Consider the following 21,684-nt stretch of genomic DNA (forward strand, 5'->3'; position numbering starts at 1 on the left):
GCACTTATGCACGCCCCTTACTGACCTCTTAGGAATCGGGAGAGGTCAACAGTGGAGAGTCTAAGGGTAAAGTTTTTTGGGGTTAGGTGATGATAGTACAGAGTCAGGGAGTGAGTTCCAGGCATTAACTACTTGATTGGTAAAGTTGTATTTCTTTTAAAAAAAAAATCTTCTGACGATTTTTGATTTCCTAACCTGCAGCAAATATTAATTGGATTTATTTATTAATTGGATTTATATGCCGCCCCTCTCCATGGATTCAGGGCGGCTCACAACATTTCAATAAAAATACAATATATATAAAACGCTTATTTTTTTTATTTATTGGATTTGTATGCTGCCCCTCTCCGCAGGCTCGGGGCGGCTAACAACAGCAATAAAACAATATACTGTATAACAAAATCCAATACTAAAAACAGTTAAAAGCCATTATATAAAAACCAATCATACATACAAACATACCATGCATAAAATTGTAAAGGCCTAGGGGGAAAGTGTATCTCAGTTCCCCCATGCCTGGCGGCAGAGGTGGGTTTTAAGCAACTTTCGAAAGGCAAGGATGTCACAGCCCATGGTGGCTAATTCTTTGTCCGTAGGCCAAGCAGACAGGAGGGTCTCTGTGAGGTTTTAGGGCTTCATGGAAGGTTGACCAAAGCTTAAGCTGCCGGGAGCCCGATTCAAGGGTTTAATCCCCCTCCCCTGAAGGAGGATCAGCTTACGAGACCAGACCCAGACATTTTGGGTATCTGTTTCTTCAGTCGTGCACTGCTCCATCCCACTCAAAAAAGCTGATTTCCTTCCTATTGGCACTTATCAGGACTTGAGGTTTTGGCTTGGAGTAAAAATGCATCTTTGGCGTAAAATGAGGCGCTTGATGCTTCCTCTTCTCTCTGTTTTTCCTTGACCTCAAGCAGATAAGGAGGATTCTGGCAAGGCTCCAGATGGAGGTGGTTGAACATACAGAATCTGATCAGTGTGATTTTCTCTCTCTCTTTCCCTCTGCCTGTCTCTTTTTCTCCATGTCTGTCTCTCCTTCCTTCCTTTATTATTATTATTATTATTACTATTATTATTACTATTATTATTACTATTTATTAGATTTGTATGCCGCCCCTCTCCGAAGACTCGGGGCGGCTCACAACAGTAATAAAAACAATATAGTAGTGGAAGAAATCTAATATTAAAAAACATGTAAAACCTGATCATTATTTTTTAAAAAACCAAACAGCAACATTCATACCAAACATAAAACAAAGTATTAAAAAAAAGCCTGGGGAAAAGGTGTTTCAATTCCCCATGCCTGGCGGTATAAGTGAGTCTTGAGTAGTTTACGAAAGACAGGGAGGGTGGGGGCAGTTCTAATCTCCGGGGGGAGTTGGTTCCAGAGGGCCGGGGCCGCCACAGAGAAGGCTCTTCCCCTGGGGCCCACCAGATGACATTGTTTGGTCAACGGAACCCTTCCTTCCTTCCTTTCTCTCTTTCTTTCTCTCGATGTCTGACCTTCCTTCCTTCCTATCTCTTTCTCTGTCACTCTCTCCTCTTGTCTCTCTCCCTATTTCCTTCCTTTCTTTCTCTCTCTCTCTCTCTCTGTCCCACTCTCTCCCTCTTTCTCTCTACTTTCTTTCCCTCCCTTTCTCCTCTTTCTCTCTACTTTCTTTCCCTCCCTTTCTCCCCTTTCTCTCTACTTTCTTTCCCTCCCTTTCTCCTCTTCCTCTCCCTCTCTCCCTTTCTCTCCTCCCTTTTTCTCCTTCACTCTCCTCTCTTTCTCTCCCCCGATCTCTTCCTTCCTCTCTCTGCCACTTGTCTATCTCTTTCTCTTGGATTCTGTCAAGCTCAGATTTTTTGCAATTGCCAGCATAACACACTCCACACACACACACACACACCACCACCCCTTTGTGGTTCCCCAGAGTTCCACTCTTCTTCCGTCCTCTTCCTTTTGCAGCCGCCAAAGAGTCTCAGATCCTGGAGAAGGAGAAGAAAGCGAAGCTGCAGTACGAAAGGCAGATAGAAGAGAAGCAGAGACGGCTGAAGGAGCAGAAGTTGAAGGAGCAGCAGAGAAGGGCGGCCGTGGAGCAGAAGAGGAAGAAGAAGATCGAGGAGGAAAAAGTAACGCTCGGATGAAGGGGGGTGTTTCCAAGGGGGGCTCAGCGCTGGCCCTGGGCTACTTTACTTACTTACTTACTTACTTACTTACTTACTTTTATTTATTTATTTATTTATTTATTTATTTTTATTTATTGGATTTGTATGCCGCCCCTCTCCGTAGACTCGGGGCGGCTAACAACAGTGATAAAAAACAGCATGTAACAATCCAATACTAAAACAACTAAAAAAAACCTTATTATATAAACCAAACATACAAACAAACATACCATGCGTAAATTGTAAAGGCCTAGGGGGAAAGAATATCTCAGTTCCCCCATGCCTGGCGGCAGAGGTGGGTTTTAAGGAGCTTACGAAAGGTGAGGAGGGTGGGGGCAATTCTAATCTCTGGGGGGGAGTTGGTTCCAAAGGGCTGAGGCCGCCACAGAGAAGGCTCTTCCCCTGGGTGCTGCCAAGCGGCATTGTTTAGTTGACGGGACCCGGAGAAGGCCAACTCTGTGGGACCTGACTGGTTGCTGGGATTCGTTCAGTAGAAGGCGGTCCCTGAGATACTCTGGTCCGGTGCCATGAAGGGCTTTATAGGTCATAACCAACACTTTGAATTGTGACCGGAAACTGATCAGCAACCAATTCAGACTGCGGAGTGTTGGGGTAACATGGGCATATTTGGGGAAGCCCATGACTGCTCTCGCAGCTGCATTCTGCACGATCTGAAGTTTCCGAACACTTTTCAAAGGTAGCCCCATGTAGAGAGCGTTACAGTAGTCGAGCCTCGAGGTGATGAGGGCATGAGTGACTGTGAGCAGTGACTCCCGGTCCAAATAGGGCCGCAACTGGTGCACCAGGCAAACCTGGGCAAACGCCCCCCTCGCCACAGCTGAAAGATGGTTCTCTAATGTGAGTTGTGGATGGACGGATAGATGGAATTGTCCTTGGGAGGGCAATTGATGTGATGAGGGCGTGAGTGACCGTGAGCAAATGCCGCATTAGTGACCAGAAGGGCACCTGGCCATTAAACTCAGCTCCATTCAGTTGCCAAGGGAAGGGGCTATGGGGTCCTTAAAAGAAGATGATGACTTTAATCCAGTGTTTCCCAACTTTGGCCACTTGAAGATATCTGGACTTCAACTCCCAGAATTCCCCAGCCAGCATTTGCTGGCTGGGGAATTCTGGGAGTTGAAGTCCAAATATCTTCAAGTGGCCAAGGTTGGGAAACCCTGCTTTAACCATTCAAAAAGAGTGTTTGGTGAGCGGCAATATTAGGCCGCCTTGTGGTTCTTGGTCATATTAGGTGACTAAACGTTTCCACTAAAATGACAAGGAAAATAAGCAATTATTTGCCTGGCCTGGGGAAGATTTGCAGGCAGCTATGAAAGAGAGAGAGCCCCGTGCCAGCCGTTGAGAAATTTCCTGTATGTTATCATATTTGACTCGCATCAAAGGTTACAAACCATATTTTGTGTCCTCTGCCAATCAGTGGGATTTCCTAAAAAAACTTGGGTGGTTGAAAATTTCTCCAGGAATTGTTTTCACTCAGGGCACCGTAAAGTGGAAATACCTTGGGATTGAATGAGCCATTCGCTTTTTTCAACTGTGTCGGATTTTTGTAGGAGTTTTAGCGTTCTTTTAAAATAGAATCAATTCTGAATCATTTAAGAATTCTGGACAGGTCTGCATTTGGAAGTGAAATCCCACCCCCCAAATGACTTTGTGTGTCATTTCTTTGTGGGCCCATCTGTAAAATCTTTCCCAAAATCTCTATCACTTTTTCTTGTAAATTTTCATCTCCATAATGGCTTGGCTTGGCTGCATAGCTAGAGGTATCACAAGCAGGAAGAGGGAGATTGTGATCCCCTTATATAGAGCACTGGTGAGACCACATTTGGAATACTGTGTTCAGTTCTGCAGACCTCGCCTACAAAAAGATATTGACAAAATTGAACGGGTCCAAAGATGGGCTACAAGAATGGTGGAAGGTCTTAAGCATAAAACGTATCAGGAAAGACTTCATGAACTCAATCTGTATAGTCTGGAGGACAGAAGGAAAAGGGGGGACATGATCGAAACATTTAAATACGTTAAACGGTTAAATAAGGTTCAGGAGGGAAGTGTTTTTAATAGGAAAGTGAACACAAGAACAAAGGGACACAATCTGAAGTTAGTTGGGGGAAAGATCAAAGGCAACATGAGAAAATATTATTTTACTGAAAGAGTAGTAGATCCTTGGAACAAACTTCCAGCAGACGTGGTTGGTAAATCCACAGTAACTGAATTTAAACATGCCTGGGATAAACATATATGCATTGTAAGATAAAATACAGGAAATAGTATAAGGGCAGACTAGATGGACCATGAGGTCTTTTTCTGCCGTCAGTCTTCTATGTTTCTATGTTCTATAATACACTGATCAAAAGAATAAAGGGAACACTTAAACAACACAATATAACTCCAAATAAATCAAAGCTGCATCAACAGGGGAATACACTCCAAGACCAGGGATGTCTTTACACCACTCTACTACGCCCTGGTCTGACCACACCTGGAGTACTGTATTCAGTTCTGGTCACCACACTTCAAAAGAGACATTGAAACTCTGGAGAAGGTGCAGAAAAGAGCAACCAAGATGATTAAGGGATTGGAAACCAAGACTTACGAAGAGAGACTGCGGGAACTGGGCATGGATAGCCTAGAGAAAAGGAGGGCCAGAGCGGACATGATAGCAGTCTACAGGTATACGAGGGGATGTCACAGAGAGGAGGGGGTCACTTTATTCTCCAGGGCACCAGAGGGCCGGACGAGGAACAACGGCTGGAAGCTGACCAAGGAGAGATTCAACATGGAGATAAGGAGGAACTTCCCTACGGTCAGAGCGATCAACCAATGGAACAACCTACCAGCGGACGTTGTGAACTCCAGCACTCTGGACATTTTTAAGAGAAGGTTGAACTGCCACTTGACTGGTGTGCTATAGGGTTCCTGCTTGGGCAGGGGGTTGGACTCGATGGCCTTCATGGTCCCTTTCAACTCTAACAATAAATAAATAAATAAATTTATGTGAAATCAAAGTGTCTACTTAGGAAGCAACACTGATTGACAATCAATCTCACCTGCTGTTGTGCACATACAACTTTGTACAGAACAAAGTATTCAATGAGAATATTTCATTCATTCAGATCTAGGATGTGTTGTTTGAGTGTTCCCTTTATTTTTTTTGAGCAGTATATTTTGAAATCTCAGGCGATAGGATGTGCGTTCTAACTTTAATTGGTCAATAGCCTGTTCCAAATTTCTGGTGGTTACTTCACTTTTTTCTTCCATCCCCTCTACCTTCTGCTCAACTTTTCCCACTTTATCTTCTATTAATAATAATAATAATAATAATAATAATAATAATAATAATAATAATAATAATAATTAGATTTGTATGCCACCCCTCTCCGCAGACTCGGGGCGGCTCACAACAATGATAAAAACAATATATAATGACAAATGTAATAATTAGAATCTAAAATAACAATGGTACATTTAAAAAATCTAAAAAGCAAGGAACCCAATATTAAAAAAAATGTTTTTATCTTTTGCTCATTTTCTTTTAATGTTTGTTGAATATCAACTATTCGTTCATCAATTCCTTTAAGTTTGTCTTTAATTTCTCCCATCTCTGTTTTTAGCTCTTCGTGTTGCTTTTTTGCTTCTTCTCTCTTGTTCTCTTGCCAGGCTGACAAGGATAAATTTATATATTGGTCCATTGTACTAATGTGAGAAATTATACCAGCGTTTCTCAGGCATCGGACATTTTAAGATATTTAGGCTTCCAACTCCCAGCGTGGCTGGCTGGGGAATTCTGGGAGTTGAAGTCCAAACATCCTAAAATGGCCAGACTTCATAAATACTGAATTATAGAAAGCACAGAAGTGGGTTTGGTAATCTGTCAATCCCTCCTGTTGAACATGTGCATCTTAGCACAAATCCTTTTTATCATCAAGATTATGGCTAATCAGGGTCTCTGGTCTTCAGCTGGTGTCTTGCATTCCAATTAGTAACATAAAGTCCTGCAAAAAAAGCTGGTGAATAATCAGCTCCGATGGTGGGGGAAGGAACAACTGTCTGCTTTCCCACAGGCAGCAATAGGGTCTTGCAAACTAATCCCCCTGATGGTTTGATCCGCAGGTGCATTACGAAGCGGTGGTCCATCGAACGTTGGAACGCAGCCAGCGGTTAGATACGCGGCAGAAACGGTGGTCCTGGAGCGGGTCGGTGACAGATACCAGCGGGAAGGCAGGTGGGACCCTAGGACTCAACAACAATATGTCTCTCTGGAATGCTCTAGGACAGGGATTTTCAACTTTTTTTGAGCCGTGGCATATTTTTTACATTTACAAAATCCTGGGGCACACCACCAACCAAAATGACACAAAATGACACCCCAAGACACTCTCCTCTCTTTTTCCATCTCTCTTATTCTTTGGGTGCTTTTTATCATATGCTTTAAATCAAGAGTCACTTCTCTCTCTCTTTTGTTTCTCTCTCTTTCCTCTCATTCTCCGTCTCAATCATTTTCACATTTCTCTTTTTTTCCTCCCCTTTTTGCTCATTTCTCTCTCCCTCTCTCCCTTCCTCTCCTTTTCTCTCTCTCTCTCTCTTTCTTTCTTTCTCTCTCACTCTTGCTTTCTCTCTCTTTCTCTTTTCTCTCTCTCTCTTGCTTTCTCTCTCTCTTTCGCTTTTTCTCTCTCTCTCTTGCTTTCTTTCTCTCTCTTTCTCTCAGCAAAAAGTTGTGAGACTTAAACCTGAGCTTCCTTCTTCGTGGCACACCTGACCATGTCTCGCGGCACACTAGTGTGCCACGGCACACTGGTTGAAAAACACTGCTCTAGGACAGTGATGGCGAACCTATGGCATAGGTGGCACGCGGAGCCATATCAGCTGGCACGCGAGCCGTTGCCCTAGCTCAGCTCCAACATGCATGTGTGTGTCAGCTAGCTGATTTTTTGGCTCACACAGAGGCTCCGGGAGGACGTTTTTGGCTTCCAGGGAGCCTTCGAGGAGATGGGCGAGCCTTCGAGGAGATACCCTCCCCTGGCTCCAAGGAAGCCTTTGGAGCCTGGAGAGGGGGAAACACGAGCCTGTTGGGTCCACCAGAAGTTGGGAAACAGGCCGTTTACGGCCTCCAGAGGGGCAGGAGAAGCTATTTTCGCCCTCCCCAGGCGTTGAATTATGGGTTTGGGCATTCATGCGTATGCGATAGTACTCACACATGATCTTTCACCCAGGGGAAAAAAGGTTCACCATCACTGCTCTAGGATTTATGATTTGATTTGATTTGATTGCCGCCCCTCTCCGGAGACACAGAGCGGCTGTCAACAATAATAAAGTGTACAAATCCAATACTTAAAAAACAGGTAGAGTGTTGGCCTGCAGGCCACTGAAGCTGACTGCTAGATTTGCAGGTCAGCGGTTCAAATCTCATCACCGGCCCAAGTTTGACTCAGCCTTCCATCCTTCCGAGGTGGGTCAAATGACCCGGATTGTGGAGGCGATATGCTGGCTCTTGTTTTTAAAAAATGCTATTCCTACCATGTTGTAAGCCGCCCTGAGTCTAAGGAGAAGGGCGGCATAAAAATCAAATAAATAGGATAGATAGATAGATAGATAGATAGATAGATAGATAGATAGATAGATAGATAGATAGATGATAGGTAGGTAGTATAGATAGATAGGATAGACAGACAGACAGTATCATAATATGTCTTGAAATCCAAACTCAGAGAATACCAAGGATCTTTAACCTTGAGCTCTAAATATTCTCTTCCCTTGGGTTGGGGAATGCTGAGACAGATTGTTCGTTCTTGGCACACTGGAAGGAATTGAATTCAATATTATGTAGTCGAATTACATAGCTAACACAAACATAGTTAAGTTGCCTTTTAAAAGCCAGGACAATTAACTTTCCTCCGGTTGCTAACCATTTCAGACAGCATCGTTCTTTGAAGAGAGCTGTGATAGATTTGTGACATGAACCTGTCCCTTTTTTTTTCTTCCACAGAAGCCCCAGCTGTAGCTGAAGGTGGGTTCTCTTGGAATCATCTGCTCGCTTGCCTGCTTTTACTTTTAATTAAGTTTAACCGCCCACTCCCTCAAAAGCATCCTTTGATTTGAGAATTTGGGGACGGGCAATCTTAGAAGAAGTTTGCTGCTACTGCTACTCGCAAAAGCAAAACTGTTTTTCTGCAATGCTCAGGTGTTCAGTTCGCCCTGGAGACATTCTGGGATCTGACCTCTGACCTTTCCGTGGCTGGCTTATCCACGGATGTAATTTGTCTTTAAATGTTTGCATGGTGTCGTGTTTAGAATTCCTGCTGTCTTTGTGCTGTGACGCTGTTTACCTGTCCCAAATGTAGATAACTCTACATAATTTTAAAGGATAATTTTATACAAACAGGCGGCCTCTTCGGTTCTTTTGATAATCGGGCAATCTAATATAGTGGTACCTCGTGATACGAACCCCTCATGATATGAACCACTCCTGATACGAACCCGGGGTTCGGAAATTTTTTGCCTCTTCTTACGAACTTTTTTCGGCTTACGAACCCACCACAGATTGCAAAATGGCGCTCCACCGGGCGGCGGCGGGCGGCTGTCACCTTTTAAAACAGCCGGGGGCTTCTCGGCGTTCGGGTTCGGGAGGCTGTCTTCGTGACGTCAAAGCTCCGCCCATGGAATTCCCTATTGGGATTCCTCACCTCCTTTCCAGCCTCCAGATCGGCCGAAAACGCTGCCGCCGATTGCAGAAACGGCGCTCCGCCGAGCGGCGGCGCCCAGCTATAACCTTCCGAAACAGCTGGGCGCTTCTCGGTGGCCTCCCGAACCTGAACTTCCGGGTTCGGCGTTCCGTGAGAACGCCGAGAAGCCCCCCGGCTGTTTCAGAAGGTGACAGCCGGGCGGCAGCGCCCAGCGGAGTGCCATTTTGCGATTTTTTCTTTTTGCACGCATTAATCGCTTTTACATTGTTTCCTATGGGAAACAATGTTTCGTCTTACGAACTTTTCGCCTGACGAACCTACCTCCAGAACCAATTAAGTTCGTAAGACGAGGTATTACTGTATTCCAGAAAATCTTTTTAAAATTCTCCTTTTGTATCCTTTCTCTAAAAACTCTAGTACTGGGAAACTTTTATGCTTCTCTCACAGATCCTAATTAACGCAACTACTGTCAATCCTTGACTTGAGACCAGAATTTCGGTCGTAGGTTGGTATGGTCATAAGTCGAGTCATCGCATGGCCAGACCCGACTTTGTCACCCTTTTTAACCAAAATCAAGTTAACCACAACCATTATGCGGATGTGACCGTTAAGCTTCCCAATGAACCTTGTTTTGTTATGGGCAGAGTTTGGAAGGAAAAAAATTCACAAAATTGTGGCAGGATGCAGCAGCCAGCTGCAATTAATTGTAAGCCAGTTTGCCAAACATCCGAATTGCGAATCACGGTGCATAAGCACAGACCGTAAAACACTTTTCCTGGGTCTGCCTTAACTTTGAACCAACGATAAGCCAACAATCATCAGTCAAGGACTACCTCTAATGCTTGTGGGCAACGGATTGTCTAAAACTTGCGAAATCCCCGAGTTCCTTGCCTGTAAACTAGTCCATAATTCCTGCTAGGAACATTTAACAAAATGTTGTAAAGTAGGAGAGACGCCTGTGTGTTAAAGTCACCTTGACATTCATCACACCTGAAAGACATTCAGAAGCATTGCTATATTTATTTATTTATTAGATTTCTTTGCCGCCCCTCTCCGTAGACTCGGGGTGGCTCTCAGCAATAATAAACAATATATAACGAATCTAATAATTTAAAAGAAACACTAAAAGCCCCATTATTAAAAGCAAACATACACACAAACATACCATATATAAACTGTATAGGCCCGGGGGAGATGTTTCAATTCCCCCATGCATGACGGCAGAGGTGGGTTTTAAGGAGTTTATGAAAGGCGAGGAGGGTGGGGGCAGTTCTAATCTCTGGGGGGAGCTGTTTCCAGAGGGCTGGGGCCGCCACAAAGAAGGCTCTTCCCCTGGGTCCCACCAAATGGCATTCTTTAGTTGACGGGACCCGGAGAAGGCCAACTCTGTGGGACCTAATCGGTCGCTGGGATTCGTGCGGCAGAAGACGGTCCCGGAGATAAATCTTGTTGGCCTCTTTGTCTTGTGTGTCCATCTATCATCCACCTGCCTGTCTCCTGGTGAAGAAAGCTTTTGCCAGAATATTAAAACCATCATTCATTCCTTCAGCCAGCAAGCGCTCTTCATCCGCACTGAACCTCAAACAGCCCGAAACACCCCTCCACAAACGCCTCTCGTCCTCCGCAGCATTTCTCACTGTTCCCGGTGCAGGTAAGGAGCCGACTCCAAGACCCAGCGTCCTTCCTTTCAAGTCTAATTTATTCATTTAAAAAAAAAATTAAGCTCCTTTACAAATCGTCAAGAAGAAAATAGCGCTGGTTCAGTAATGGGCTCCTATGAGTATGGTCAGGTACACAGAACCAGTAGAAAAATTTTGAATTTTTTTTCTTTTTTCCCCTTCTGGCCTCTGGGAAGATGACGAGTGGGACCTCGTTGAAACATCGCCAGAAATTTCTAAATCCTACACGGGAAGAAACCCAAATACAGTGAACCCTCGAGTTTCGCGTCCTCAAGGATCGCGAAAGGGCTATTTCGCTAGTTTGCAACCCGGAAGTAAACTCCACCATCTGCGCATGCGTGCCCTTCCACGCATGCGTAGATGGTGGAGTTTCCCCGCCGGGCAGAGGCTTCCCTGGGTCTTCCCCCTCTTGCCCCGTAAGACCCCAGCGGCGGTGGGCTGGAGCGAGAGCTTGGGGCACCCTAGCTCCACTTCCCAGCTGGGAAGCGGAGCCGGCAACAGCGTGGGCGGGCGGGCGGCGCGCGCGAGCTTGGGGCAGCCTAGCTCCGCTCCCCAGCTGGGAAGCGGATCTAGGGAGTCCCCACCGCGCGCGCGTTGCTGGGGAAAGCGCGCGCGCGCTTGGGAACATCCCAGCTTTGCTCCCAGCTGGGGACTCCCTAGATCCGCTCCCCAGCTGGGAGCGAAGCTGGGATGTTCCCAAGCGCGCGCGCTTTCCCCAGCAACGCGCGCGCGCGGTGGGGACTCCCTAGATCCGCTCCCCAGCTGGGGAGCGAAGCTGGGATGTTCCCAAGCGAGCGGGCACCCAGGGAAGCCGTTGCGCGAGCAACGGGGTGGGCGGGCGAAGGGCGGGCGGCAGTAGAAGCAAAAACACCATCTGCGCAAGCGCAGATGGTGTTTTTACTTCCGTACCGCTACTTCGCTAAAAATCGATCATCGCGTGGGGTCCTGGAACGGAACCCTCGCGATGATCGAGGGTTCACTGTATACCAAGACCGTCATATATATACATACATACATACATACATACATACATATATACATGTCACATGTTTTTTTGCTGAATTTGAAAATTAAGGGAGACTAGGATAGATCTATTTCGGTCTTATTTTGGCCTCATCAGCTAGCCATACCCACTGGGACTTGAACCTGCAACCTTTGCCTTGTAAGGCAGAGAATTATCCTCTAGGCTACAGTATCCAATCCCTTTAATATATATATTAAAAAAGAATCTCCTTCATTGATACCGCCTGGTTGATGTTTGCCAATATGATAGTTCCATATATATATATTTTCCTTGCAGGAGCAACTAAAAGGAGTTCTTCCCTAAACAGGCTGAGTAACAAAAGTTCTGAGCAAGGACTACCCAACGCTTTGCAAGTGGAGCAGAAAGGTACAGCAAGCCAGCATTTCGAGACAAAAATTACTTTGATTTCATGAGAATTCTTTCATCTATCTATGCAGGCAGCCCTCGACTTCACAATAGATTTTTTTACCGATAGTTCTAAGTTACAACGGCCCTGAAAAAAAGCGATATTTTTTTTTACACTTTTAGCAACCTTTGCCAACATCCCCATGGTCACGTGATCAAAATTCACCTGCTTGGCAACCGACTCACATTTATGATGGTGGCAGTGGTTTTTTGGCGTGTGTGTGTGTCACGCAATACCCTTTTGCGACCTTCCGACAAGCAAAAGTCAGCGGGGAAGGTCCGATTCACTTCACCACAGTGTCACTAATTCAATGCCTGCAGTGATTCACTTAACAGCTGTGGCCAAAAAGGTCATAAAGTGGGACGAAACTTGCTTAACAAATGTCTCGCTTAACAGCAGAAATGTTGGGCTCGAAATGTGATTGCAAGTCTAGGGCTACCTGTATATAATTAGGAGGATTATCAAAATGCTGTATTTTTTTGGAGTATAAAACACACTTCTTCTGCCTCCCAGCAATTTACCTCCTTGCAGCAAATAGATTAGATTAGATTAGATTAGATTTATTGGATTTATATGCCGCCCCTCTCCGCAGACTCGGGGCGGCTCACAACAATGGTGAAGAACAGTACATGGTAACAAATATAATATTTAAAAATCTAGATTACAGTTTTAGATTAAAAAGTCCAAAAATAAGAAACCGCACTATATAAAAAACAACACACAATCGAATCATACACAAAAACTACATGGGCAAGGGGGAGAGGTTTCAATTCCCCCATGCCTGACGGCAGAGGTGGGTTTTAAGAAGTTTACAAAAGGCAAGGAGGGTGGGGGCAATCCTGATCTCTGGGGGGAGCTGGTTCCCAGAGGGTCGGTCCCACCACAGAGAAGGCTCTTCCCCTGGGTCCCACCAGACGACATCGTTTAGTCGACGGGACCGGGAGAAGACCAACAGCCTGTTCCAGTTTTAGCTTCAGCACAGCCTGATCAGCACAAACAGCTGATTGTCAATTGGCTCAGCTTCCCGACCATCGGCTGTTTCAGGCAGCAGGGAAGCCCAGGCAGAATTATTATTTTTTTCCTTGTGCTTAATCAGGCTGTGCTGAAAAGTAAAACTGAAAAAGGCAGTTGGCTGCAAGGAGGCAAATTGCTGGGAGGCAGAGGCAGATTTTTTTAAAAAAAAAATAAAAAATTGTTTTCCTCCCCAACTGAAGGTAGGTCAGACTTATACTTTGGAGCATCTTCTACTCTGAAAAATACGTTAAAGTTCAATACTGGGTGCATTTCTTTGAAGCAGAATATTGTAGAATAGAATAGAATAGAATTTTTATTGGCCAAGTGTGATTGGACACACAAGGAATTTGTCTTGGTGCAGATGCTCTCAGCGTCCATAAAATAAAATATACATTTGTCAAGAATCATGTGGCATAACACTTAATGATTGTCATAGGGGTCAAATAAGCAATGAAGAAGCAATATTAATAAAAATCTTAGGATATAAGCAACAAGTTACAGTCATACAGTCAACATGGGAGGAAACGGGTGATAGGAATGATGAGAAAAACTAGTAGAATAGAAGTGCAGATTTAGTAAATAGTTTGACAGTGTTGAGGGAATTATTTGTTTAGCAGAGTGATGGCGTTCGGGGGAAAACTGTTCTTGTGTCTAGTTGTCTTGGTGTGCAGTGCTCTGTAGCGACGTTTTGAGGGTGGGAGTTGAAACAGTTTGTGTCCAGGATGCGAGGGGTCAGTAAATATTTCCCCCACCCTCTTTTTGACTCGTGCAGTCTACCGGTCCTCAATGGAAGGCAGGTTGGCAGCCGTTGTTTTTTCTGCAGTTCTGATTCCCCTCTGAGGTCTGTATCGGTCCTGTTGGGTTGCAGAACCGAACCAGACAGTGATAGAGATGCAGATGACAGACTCAATGATCCCTCTGTAGAACTGTGTCAGCATATATTGTATGTTGTAAGCCAGGATTGTTGCTGTCGTTCGGCCTGACCAGAGATGCTTTTGATGATCTGAAGCTGTCGGCCTGAGCGCAGTTTGAAAAAATAACCCGTGTGGTTTTGGGCTCTAGGAGAACCAGAGAAGAAGCGGAGTTCGTCGCTGAGCAGAGTGAGCAATAAACTTCCCGAAGTAGAAAACGCACAGAAAGAAGGTAGCTAATATTTTACTTGGTTAGTCATTTTAAAAAAAACCTACTTGCCAACTGCCTTTGTTATCCTGAATAAGTCTCAAAAAACTGAGTAACAGAGTTGGGAGGGACACTCTAGGTCATCTAGTCCAACCCCCACCCAGCCCCCATACACCATTTCTGACAGATGTCAGTCCAGTCTCCTCTTAAAGCCTCCAGGGATGAAGATGCCACAATTTCTGAAGACAACCTCTGTTCCATGGGTGGATGGTTCTCTGTCAGAAAACTTCTCCTTATTTCCAGATTTAATCTCTCCTTGTTCAGTTTCCATCCATTATTCCTTGTCCGGCCTTCGGGCGCTTTGGAAAATAGGTTTTGAGAAAGAGAGAGAGAGAAAGAGATTGATTTTATAGAAAACCACACACCTCAAATTGTACAGCTGGCTCAGATCAAACCCACTGGTCCTACTATCTGCCTGCGTTGTTGTTGTTGTTGTTGTTGTTGTTATTGTTGTTGTTATTATTATTATTATTATTATTATTATTATTATTATTTATTAGATTTGTATGCCGCCCCTCTCCAGAGACTCGGGGCGGCTCACAACAATAACAAAGACAATGTAAGAACAAATCTAATAACTTAAAAAACACTAAAAACCCCATTATTAAAAGCAAACATACACACAAACATACCATGTATAAACTGTATAGGCCCGGGGCAGATGTCTCAGTTCCCCCATGCCTGACGGCAGAGGTGGGTCTTAAGAACTTTATGAAAGGCAAGGAGGGTGGGGGCAATTCTAATCTCCGGGGGGGGGAGCTGGTTCCAGAGGGTCGGGGCCACCACAGAGAAGGCTCTTCTCCTGGGTCCCGCCAAATGACATTGGCGTTGCTTCCTTCCCGATTCTTGGGGTGCAGTCCCTGTGGAGCCCCCCCAACACCTGACCCCTCCTGCCTATTGGACAATACCTGGCACTGCTTTCTAATTCCCTTTTATTTTTCCTTTTTAATAAGACCTTGTGTCTCGTAGGCCACTCTCGGCAAGGGTGCTGTTCTTTGCAGTATCTAATTTTACTGATTTTATTTGTTTGTTTGTTTGTTTGTAGATTTTGATCCTGCCTTTATTTTTTTGATAAACAACCGAAGGCAACAAACACATCTAGTACTCTTTCCTCCTCCTCTTCACCCCACAACGACAACCTTGTGAGGTGGATTGGACAGAGAGAAACCAGGTTAGTCTCCTGGTTTCGAGAAATGAGGAGTCGGGTCGCACTTTCTCTGACTTTAACTGGGTTAGTTGCTAAGGCGCTATCTGGCCTTCTGATTTTGGCAAACGCCTGTTAGGCTTCAGCAGGGTAATCTTAGCTCTGGAATTTGGGTCCTATTTTTATTGATTTATGAAACTTGTATACCTACAAGTGTCTCCTTATGTCTCCTTCTCTTTGGTGTGTCTTCCATTTTGTTCTCCTCGGAGATTCCCAGTTTGTTTGTTTGTTTTATTTTTATTATTTTATTATTTATTGGATTTGTATGCCACCCCTCTCTGCAGACTCGGGGCAGCTAACAACAATGATAAAAACAGCATGTAACAATCCAATAATAAAACAACTAAAAACCCTTATTATAAAACCAAACATACACACAAACATACCATGCATAACTTGTAATGGCCTAGGGGGAAGGAATATCTCAACTCCCCCATGCCTGGCGGTATAAGTGAGTCTTGAGTAGTTTACAAAAGACAGGGAGGGTGGGGGCAATTCTAATCTCCGGGGGAGTTGGTTCCAGAGGGCTGGGGCCGCCACAGAGAAGGCTCTTCCCCTGAGGCCTGCCAAACGACATTGTTTAGTCGACGGGACCCAGAGAAGGCCAACTCTGTGGGACCTTATCGGTCGCTGGGATTCGTGCGGTAGCAGGCAGTTCCGGAGGTAATCTGGTCCAATGCCATGGACCAGATTTATATGCCGCTCCTCTCTGAGGACTCAGGACGGCTTACAACATACAAAAAGACAATGTACATCGAAGTCCAATTAATTAAAGTTAAGAGTTAAATCTAAAAACCAGAAAGCCAGTTAAAATGCACACATATACATTCAGTCAGCAAACCCACCATACTTCCATCGGCCAGGAGGCTGGAGTCTAAAGGCCCCAACCTTGGCGGCATAGATGAGTCTTTAGATTCTCATGAAAGGCGAGGAGGGTGGGGGCAGTGTGACTCTCCAGGAGGAGCTGATTCCAGAGGGCCAGGGCCCCCATAGAGAAGGCTCTTCCCCTAGACCCCGCCAAGCGGCATTGTCTAGTTGACGGGACCCGTAGAAGGCTGACTCTGTGGGACCTGACCGGTCGCTGGGACTCATGCCATGTAGGGCTTTACAGGTCATAACCAACACTTTGAATTGAGCCCGGAAACCAATGGGCAGCCAGTGCAGTCCGCGGAGTGTTGGAGAGATATGGGCACGTCTGAGAAAGACCCATGACCGCTCGCGCGGCTGCATTCTGCACAATTTGCAGTTTCCGGACACTCTTCAGAGGCAGCCCCACGTAGAGAGCGTTGCAGTAGTCAAGCAATGATGTCAGTTGACTCCTCCTTCATTGCTTCCCATCCCGCAGCTCGCCGTTTGGAGAACACCTCCGTCAGCCGCCTGCTGGCCCCGACCCAGGCCTCTCTAGCCAGGAGTAAGAGCGCAGCCACCTTGTCTGCGGAAGGCAAGGACCCCCCAGGTAACACATCGGAGCCATCCAGCATGACAGGGCTGCTGGGATTGTTTGTTTGTTTATTTTTTATTTTTATTTGTTTGTTTGTTTTTTTTTTTATTTATTTATTTGGCTTCTATGTCACCCAATCCCGAAGGACTCAGGGCGGCTAAAGAGTTCAAAAGTAGCACCAGATGAGATCTACTGATCTCACCTTGCCTTGTTGGGGGTTTTGCAATCAGTAGGAATGGGGAGGGAATCAGTTCTGCCCCCCCCCCCCATCTCCCCAGATATCGATACTCCTGAATTGCCCCATCAGGAACTTTGAAGATTGCAGGCAATTTTTTTGGGGGGGGGGGGGGGGAGTTTGTTTGCTTTCTACCTGGAGTTTTTGGGTCCCAGGAGATGCCTTCAAGATCAGCCAGCGTGAAATTTCAGACTATAAGATGCAGCGGTGTATAAAATTTTGAAGAGTTAAGGGTTTTTTTAAAAAAAAATGTCCTCCAGAGCCCACAGGAGCACTCTGCAGGCCTCCCAAACCCTCTGCACGCCCTGTTTTTTTGTGCAAAAATGGGCCCTTTTTTCAGATGTTTTTGCAAAAACAACAGGACCGTTTTTCACAAAAATGGAACTCTCGGGAGGACAAACATGGCTGTGTAAGACACACCGACATTTCCTCCCTTTTTTAGGAGGGGGAAAAGGTGCTTCTTATACTCTGAAAAATACGGTACTTATGTGCCTGTAAAGACTTTAAACCAGTGTGGGCGATTTTACAGCCTATCAGCTTCTTGGATTGATGGATACTGTCGGGTCCTTGTTACTCTAGGAGCTTGGCGGTTTACTTGCAAATGTTTCATGACCCAAATGGGTAGCATCATCAGTGCTAGAAGGGAGTGGGGAAGAGGAGGAGGAGGACTGCATGGTCTTTGGTGCTCTCCGAGTTTGGTGGTTTTCTTGTGGACGTCTCATTACCTATCTAGGTAACATTACCAGTGCCAGAAGTGACTGGAGGCATAGCAGTGATTATGTTACCTAGTTGTTGTTGTTCGATTCTCCCCCCTGTCCTCTTTCAGCTTCCGCCAGCTCCCCAACCCACCTCCCCAAAGTGCCATTACGTAGCCGCAGCACAGAGCGACTGAAGGGGGCTGCCTCCCCCTCCGAACCCCTCTCAGAATCTGCACAGGTAAGTCGACCTTTTTGAGTGCCTGGCCGCTGATTTCAGCCTCAGACATAGCAGCGGTACGAACCCCAAAGATAACGGAGCCCCCCCTCCCAATTCTGGGGTGGTTTTTGCCGCAGAGCAGTCGTTGTATATTTCTCCACGGCTTAGCCATTTGGTATAATGTCATCTATCTATCTATCTATCTATCTATCTATCTGTCTGTCTATCTATCCATCCATCCATCTATCTAATCTATCTATCTATCTAATCTATCTATCTTTCTATCTATCTATCTATCTAATCTATCTATCTTTCTATCTATCTATCTATCTAATCTATCTATCTATCTTTCTATTTATCTATCTAATCTATCTATCTATCTAATCTATCTATCTTTCTATCTATCTATCTAATCTATCTATCTTTCTATCTATCTATCTAATCTATCTATCTATCTTTCTATTTATCTATCTAATCTATCTAGCTATCTATCTAATCTATCTAGCTATCTTTCTATCTATCTTATCTATCTATCTATCTATCTATCTATCTATCTAATCTATCTAGCTATCTATTTATTTATTGGATTTGTATGCCGCCCCTCTCCGTAGACTCGGAGCAGCTAACAACAGTAATAAAAAACATCATATAAATCCAATACTAAAACAACTAAAAAACCCTTATTGTAAAACCAAACATCCCTACAAACAAACATACCATGCATAAATTGTAAAGGCCTAGGGGGAAAGAATATCTCAGTTCCCCCATGCCTGACAGCAGAGGTGGGTTTTAACGAGCTTATGAAAGGCGAGGAGGGTGGGGGCAATTCTAATCTCCGGGGGGAGTTGGTTCCAGAGAGCCGGGGCCGCCACAGAGAAGGCTTTTCCCCTGGGCCCCGCCAAACGACATTGTTTTGTTGACGGGACCCGGAGAAGGCCAACTCTGTGGGACCTAACTGGTCGCTGGGATTCATGTGGCAGAAGGCGGTCTCGTAGATACCCTGGTCCGGTGCCATGAAGGGCTTTATAGGTAATGACCAACACTTTGAATTGTGACCGGAATGCAGATTGCGGAGTGTTGGTGTTACATCTATGGCCGTGCCTTAACTAGATCGCAACAGGGAAATGTCAGGGAATTTCAAAATGTTTTCCCCCTGGACACCCTGCACACACATTATGAGCATGAGTGCGCACTTTTGTGCATGTGCTTTCAGCACAATAGGAGGTTAGACATCGCTGTTTTAGTCTATTTCTTCATTCGCTGAAGCCCTGTAGCGTCTTTCGAGAGAAAACCAATGATGTGACTATATATATATATATATTTCTCTGTTCTTTTCCAAGAAACCAGAGCCAGCAAAGCAGCCCCCGTCTTCCACAGGGAGGAGAGCCCCTTCCCCGTCTCTGCCCAGCTCCAGGCGCTCGGCCTCACCTGCGAACGTGGGGAAATTCTCTCCGTCTCCATCAACAACAAGGTTTCTATCCCGTTCCGGATCTCTGCCTTTCCTCCATTGTGCCAAGGATAAGACCAGTCAGTCAGAAGAGCAATAGCGTTTATAATTATATACCGCTTCCTAGTGCTTTGACAGCCCTCTCTAAGCACTTTACAGAATCAGCCTCTTGCCCCCCAACAATCTGGGTCCTCAGATGCTCTCAGTGTACATAAAAGAAAAAGAGACATTTGTCAAGAATCATAAGATACAAAATGATCGAAACATTTAAATATGTTAAAGGGTTAAATAAGGTTCAGGAGGGAAGTGTTTTTAACAGGAAAGTGAACACAAGAACAAGGGGGCACAATCTGAGGTTAGTTGGGGGAAAGATCAGAAGCAACATGAGAAAACATTATTTCACTGAAAGAGTAGTAGATGCTTGGAACAAACTTCCAGCAGACGTGGTAGATAAATCCACAGTAGCTGAATTTAAACATGCCTGGGATAAACATAGATCCATCCTGAGATAAAATACAGGAAATAGTATAAGGGCAGACTAGATGGACCATGAGGTCTTTTTCTGCCGTCAGTCTTCTAGGTTTCTATGTTTCTATGACTGTCATAGGGGTCAAATAAGTAATGAAGAAACAATCAATATTAATAAAAATCTTAGGATAAAGAAAAATGAGTCAAGCTATTCTCCAAAGCACTTGAGGGTAGAAGAAGAAGCAATGGGTGAAAACTAAACAAGTTACAGTCATTCAGTTCTAAGTGGGGGGGGGGAGGATGATAGGAATGATGAGAAAAACTAGTAGAAATTGAAGTGCAGATTTAGTAAAAAGTCTGACAGTGTTGAGGGGATTATTTGTTTAGCAGAGTGAGGGTGTTCGGGGGAAAACTTGTGTCTAGTTGTCTTGGTGTGCAGTGCTCTGTAGCGACGTTTTGAGAGTAGGAGTTGAAACAGTTTGTGTCCAGGATGTGAGGGGTCAGTAAATATTTTCCCTGCCCTCTTTTTGACTCGTGCAGTATACAGGTCCTCAATGGAAGCCATTTTTTTTCTGCGGTTCTGATTCTCCTCTGAAGTCTGTGTCGGTCTTGTTGGGTTGCAGAACCAAACCAGACAGTTATAGAGGTGCAGATGACAGACTCAATGATCCCTCTGTAGAACTGGATCAGCAGCTCCTTATGAAGGGTCAAGGAAGCAAAGCCTTGGGTCAACACATCCTTTGGCCTTCCAAGCCCCTCCTAACCGCTCCCCCCCTCTCTCTCGGCAGACGCAAGCCGCAGCCGTCTCTCCCGAATGCCTCCCGCCAGCGTCAACCCTCCCCCATGGGGGCCTCCAAGCCGGCCCCGATTCAGCGCCCGCCCCTCACCCCGAACGTCCTCTCCATCACCAAAAAGAAGAGCGACCCAGAGAGCGGTGCGTCCCCCCAGGAGCCCGGGGCCTCCACCCTCCCCTCAGAGAAAGAACTGCCCGCAGGACCCTCTAAAACCAAAGAAGGTAAAGGAGAACTCTTAATAGAGACTTTTTTTTCAAAAAAAAAAATTAATTATGTGAACATTTTAATTTTATACCCCAGTTTTATACGATGGGTTGTATTTTGAGCCGCTCCGAGTCTTCGGAGAGGGGCAGCATACAGATCTAATTATTATTATTATTATTATTATTATTATTATTATTATTATTATTATAATAAAAGCAAGTAGGATGCTTGGCTGCATAGCTAGAGGTATAACAAGCAGGAAGAGGGAGATTGTGACCCCCTTATATAGAGCGCTGGTGAGACCCCATTTGGAATAATACTGTGTTCAGTTCTGGAGACCTCACCTACAAAAAGATATTGACAAAATTGAATGGGTCCAAAGACGGGCTGCAAAAATGGTGGAAGGTCTTAAGCATAAAACGTATCAGGAAAGACTTCATGAACTCAATCTGTAGAGTCTGGAGGACAGAAGGAAAAGGGGGGACAGGATCGAAACATTTAAATATGTTAAAGGGTTAAATAGGGTTCAGGAGGGAAGTGTTTTTAATAGGAAAGTGAACACAAGAACAAGGGGACACAATCTGAAGTTAGTTGGGGAAAGATCAAAGGCAACATAAGAAAGTATTATTTTACTGAAAGAGTCATAGATGCTTGGAACAAACTTCCAGCAGACGTCGTTGGTAAATCCACAGTAACTGAATGTAAACATGCCTGGGATAAACATATCCATCCTAAGATAAAATAGAGGAAATAGTATAAGGGCAGACCAGATGGACCAGGAGGTCTGGTACGTCCTTTGAGGGGGACAGTTGGTTTAGAAATGTGAAA

At 45.0% G+C, this 21,684-nt stretch overlaps 1 protein-coding gene across 3 annotated transcripts in view; it reads left to right on the top strand.

Moving 5' to 3' along the window:
- The window catches only part of MAP7D3 (MAP7 domain containing 3), a 48,356-nt gene that overhangs the window by 12,665 nt on the left and 14,007 nt on the right, over nt 1-21,684 (top strand). For all 3 annotated transcript variants that reach the window (XM_070759979.1, XM_070759981.1, XM_070759980.1), the window contains exons 4-13: nt 1,946-2,109; nt 6,277-6,388; nt 8,150-8,170; nt 10,396-10,497; nt 11,826-11,915; nt 14,032-14,112; nt 16,698-16,808; nt 17,855-17,964; nt 19,284-19,414; nt 20,647-20,873. In XM_070759979.1, coding sequence (XP_070616080.1) covers nt 1,946-2,109; nt 6,277-6,388; nt 8,150-8,170; nt 10,396-10,497; nt 11,826-11,915; nt 14,032-14,112; nt 16,698-16,808; nt 17,855-17,964; nt 19,284-19,414; nt 20,647-20,873 — 1,149 coding nt within the window. The remainder of the gene's footprint in view (nt 1-1,945; nt 2,110-6,276; nt 6,389-8,149; nt 8,171-10,395; nt 10,498-11,825; nt 11,916-14,031; nt 14,113-16,697; nt 16,809-17,854; nt 17,965-19,283; nt 19,415-20,646; nt 20,874-21,684) is intronic.

The sequence above is a fragment of the Erythrolamprus reginae genome, chromosome 8 (assembly GCF_031021105.1).
Source record: "Erythrolamprus reginae isolate rEryReg1 chromosome 8, rEryReg1.hap1, whole genome shotgun sequence".
Lineage (NCBI taxonomy): Eukaryota > Metazoa > Chordata > Lepidosauria > Squamata > Dipsadidae > Erythrolamprus > Erythrolamprus reginae.